The sequence below is a fragment of the Nannospalax galili genome, unplaced genomic scaffold (assembly GCF_000622305.1).
Source record: "Nannospalax galili isolate Female #2095 unplaced genomic scaffold, S.galili_v1.0 scaffold563, whole genome shotgun sequence".
Lineage (NCBI taxonomy): Eukaryota > Metazoa > Chordata > Mammalia > Rodentia > Spalacidae > Nannospalax > Nannospalax galili.
Genome location: NW_008350459.1, coordinates 967282 through 971712, shown reverse-complemented (window position 1 = coordinate 971712; position 4431 = coordinate 967282). Strand labels below are relative to the sequence as shown.

The window sequence follows — 4431 nt, the reverse complement described above, 5'->3', positions numbered from 1 at the left end:
AAACCTAAAAATTTACAGCCAATTTTGAAAGAGATGCATCTTAGCTCTGGAAATTGTTATTGAATATGTCAATGCTATTGTAATGAAATGCTTCTTCTAAGTATGTGGTTATTAAATAAATAATTTTTAAAAGTTTAAGGTACATAATTGCAGATAAATTGTAAATTATGGAGAATAAAAGTGATATCTTTTATGATTTTTGAGATAGGGTCTGTCTCTATATATACATAAACATATATATGTATAAATATATATGTATCTCCCTGCTGATTTTGAGATTCTTCTGCCTGAATCTCCTGAGTGCTGGGTTTATACAGATGGACAACAGGAAAACTATAGCTTCCCCACTCCCAGAAGAGATGGGATCGGGTAAAGAAAGTTTTATTATATTATTTATTTTTTAAAGATTTATTTTTATTTTATACTGTGGGTGTTTGTCTGCATGTGTGTACCCAAGGAACCAGAAGGTCATGGTACCCCCTGGAACTGGAGTTACAGATGGTTATGAGCCACCATGTGGATACTGGGAACTGAATCTGGGTCCCTTACAAGAACAGCAAGTACTCTTACTAAATGCTGAGCTATGTCTCCAGACCCAGGTGAAGAAAACTTTAAAAAAACAAGTGCTAGACACAGTTGTCTTTCCCAGCACCCTCCTAGTGAGCTGCATGCCCAGCCCTCAGATTGGCTTTTTCACATTTTGGCTGTAAAACTATTATACACAGCCAGCTATTTAGTAAGCTAGCTGACTATTAAAACAAAAAACCTCTAAGGGTTTAAAAAATTTTTTGTTTTGCCATTTTCTTCAGAACAGATGGGCTTATTGTTTTGTGTTTTTTAAAAATTATTTTTATGAGGGGCTGGAGAGATGGCTCAGCAGCTAAGAGCACTGACTGCTCTTGCAGAGAACCCGGGTTTGATTCCCAACACCCACATGGCGGCTACAAACCGTCCTTAACTTCAGTTCCAGGGGAATCTGAAGCCCTCTTCTGACCTCCGTGGCATTGTACAACACAGGTGCACTCACATATATGCAGGAATACATTCATACACATAAAATAAAAATAATAAAAAAATAAAAAGGATTAAAATTTATTTTTATGAGTATGAATGTATTGTTTGCATGTAAGTATACCCGTGTTGTACCATGCCCAAGGAGGCATCAGATCCCCTGGAATTGGAGTTACGGATGGTTGTTAGCTGCCGCCACGTGGGCGCTGGGAACCAAACCCAGGTCCTCTGCAAGAGCAGCCAGTACTCTTAACCTTTGAGCCATCTCTCCATCCCCTTAACCTTTGAGCCATGTCTCCCGCTCTGGTGTTAGTTCATTTTGGAGACAGTATCCCACACTGGATGTAAGCTCACTATGTAGCCGAGGCTGGCCTTGACCTTGTGATCCTCCTGTGTCTACTTCCCAAGTGCTGGGATTACAAATATGTATCACTGCACCCAGATTTTTAATTTTTGTGAATTCCAAAAGTAATGTATCAGTGCTCTATAGAAAACTTTAATACCCAGAAATGAAATTTCTATAAAGGCTGTCCAGAGAATAGCTATTAATATTTATGGCTTTTCTAGATAAGCTGACATAATGGCTACATGACTTATTTTTATATGCCTTCTCCCTGTCCATGTGTTGGTCCAATTGTTTCCAGTCACACTGGCACATTTATCATTGTTACTGGAATCCTTGAAGGGAGTTTTTGAACAGAAGAGGGCAGTGTTGCTCAGCCTCCAGGTGCTGGGATAGAAGGTGCCAGACCTCTAGACCAGAAACAGCAATCCTGCCAGTACAGGAAGTCTGGGTGCCCTTTCAAACTCAGTGAAATTAGAAGTTCCACTGTGCCTCTTTTCCTTTAAAACAATGAATGGTGAAGGTTTCCATCTTTTAGATACTTCATCATGTCCTTCCCTTAATGTTTACTCTTAATTCGTGGCTTTAGAAATTACCATTTAAAACTTTTTATTATTCTTGTGTGTGTATGATATGGGGGTGAGGGCAGACAGTCCCTTATATCACTTTTGACATCAGTTTGTTGTTTTTTTTTGTCTCCCTGTAGCCCCAGCTGGCCTAGAACTATGTAGACCAGGCTGGCCTTGAACTCACAGAGATTCACCTGCCTCTGCCTCCCAAGTGCTGGGACTATAGGCATGCGCTACCATGCCCAGCAATGACATCAGTTCTTATACAAGTTGGGGGAGCAGCAGCGCTAGGGTTGAACCCAGTGTATGGAGCACATGCTGTAATGAGCAGCACCCCAACTCCTGCAGAATTATCTGCTTTATGTTTGTCCAAATAGGCAGAAGGAAGAAAACCTAAAAAGCTTGATCATTGAAAGCAACAGTGATCTGGGGTGTACTTTCTTGACTCCCAAAAGTCCACACATAGATACAGGAATGGTGCCAAGGTCTTACCAGGATCGAGGTGTGATCTGGGGGCTCCCTGGAAAAGCCTTGAGTTGACAGCAGCAGCCATCTTCACACTGCTCCTTCTAGAAACCCTTCTTCTCCCATCCTGTTACCATTGAAAAGGGTGGGGAAGAGTCTGTAACCCTTCCACACAGCCACCCTAAACACTCTTATGCTAGTGTGTAAAGTCACACGTTTTAGTGGAGGCAACATCACACATTTATCTCCAAAGGACGGTTTCACAGAGCCCAGTGCTCTATAAACGTAAATTGTGCATCTATCCATTCAATGAGAGTTAGGTTGAAAATATTTGGAGGAAACAAACCTTATCTGAACTGAGCATGTTCAGACCCCCTTTCCTCGTCACCATTCCCTAAACAACAACAAACAACTATTTACAATGTATTAGATATTATAAGCAATCTAGAGATGGTTAAAGTATACCATATGGAGGACTGCGTAAGTGACCGATAAAATGATGTTCTCTCTAAAGGACTCGAGCATCCACAAATTTTGATATGTAGGGAGTCAATTCCCCACATATACTGAGACACACACACACACACACAAACACACACACACACACACCTATATAGTCTAATTTGTGTCCCCAAATGTCATTCAGTGTGGGTCCATCCACTGGAGCCTGGTCAACCTACCAAGAGTCCCATCCTTGAAAGAGACTGTCTGACCCTTCCAGCAGCCATCCGTTGCCACAATTTCCTTAGCTGGGAAAATGCTAATGTTTTTATCTAAATTTAATGTTAGGTTTTGGTGACACATCTGGGAAACAAAGGAAGTGTAACACCCCCAAAGCTACACTGTTCATTTTTTGAGATTTAGAAAACACCAGCACTGTCTGTCCCCAGGCACGCCAGGACAGCTTACTGTGAATGACATCTGGAACTGGTTAAATTTCCCCCACAGTTTGTAGTATTGTTCTGGAATTTTTCCAGGAATTCTCTGCATTCTAAACCCACCCCTTATATCCTAACACACCCAACTCCAACTCAGTGTGTTACAAGGCTCATCAGCTCATCAGCCAGAAACTCTCATGCAGAGATATTTAAATGGGGATAACTCAGAGATGCAAAACTCGGTACAGGACCATCCAGGTGACATTATCATTATTCTTGGTCTTTGACAGCCACGTGAATGGGACACAGGCATCACTAAGCAGACACTGGCATCTTCTACACCAGGGGAAAGAGACCCTTTGCTTTCATGAGGAAGCTATACCTGAGAGACTCCCTTTTATGACAGAAATGAGTAATCACGGCTTTCAGGATTATCAGGAGGAATGAACAATTGATGTTCACAGAGCACAGAAAATGCCCAATTCATCCTAAGCAAGTAACAGTTGTTTATCTAGCAATGGAGAAATGATCACTTGAAGTCTTTGGACAATTTCTCTGTCTCCATCACAGATCAGACCCAATATGTTACAAATAGCAATGTGCACTGGGCATGGTGGTACACGCCTTTAATCCCAGCCCTTGGGAAGCAGAGGCAGATGGATCTCTGTGAATTCCAGGCCAGCTGGGGCTACAGGGAGACCGTCTCAAAAAGACCAAACCAAACCAAGCCAAACAAAACATCAAAAAACAAATAGCCATGTGCATGCAGGGTATTGGTTTTTAAATGATTTGTACAGAAAAGTACTTTATAAGCTGTGTATTATGCAAGAATGTTGAGGATTCTTTCTTCCCCACTTTATTTGGTGGTATTAGGGTTTTGAACCTAGGGCTTTGCACATGCTAAGCAAGCATTCTACCACTAGGCTACATTCACAAAACATCAAAAAACAAATAGCCATGTGCATGCAGGGTATTGGTTTTTAAATGATTTGTACAGAAAAGTACTTTATAAGCTGTGTATTATGCAAGAATGTTGAGGATTCTTTCTTCCCCACTTTATTTGGTGGTATTAGGGTTTTGAACCTAGGGCTTTGCACATGCTAAGCAAGCATTCTACCACTAGGCTACATTCCCAGCCATTTTACTTTTTATTTAAAAAAATCAC

General features: G+C 41.1%; 1 protein-coding gene across 3 annotated transcripts in view; it reads right to left on the bottom strand.

The window, feature by feature from the left end:
* Positions 1–4431, bottom strand: part of Akap12 (A-kinase anchoring protein 12) — a 123207-nt gene that overhangs the window by 19639 nt on the left and 99137 nt on the right. Inside the window, exon 2 of one of the 3 annotated variants that reach the window (XM_029570754.1) lies at positions 2416–2515. The exons of the other annotated variants lie outside the window; for them this stretch is intronic. Coding sequence (XP_029426614.1) covers positions 2416–2476 — 61 coding nt within the window. The 5' untranslated portion in view covers positions 2477–2515. The remainder of the gene's footprint in view (positions 1–2415; positions 2516–4431) is intronic. 3 annotated transcript variants of the gene reach the window in all.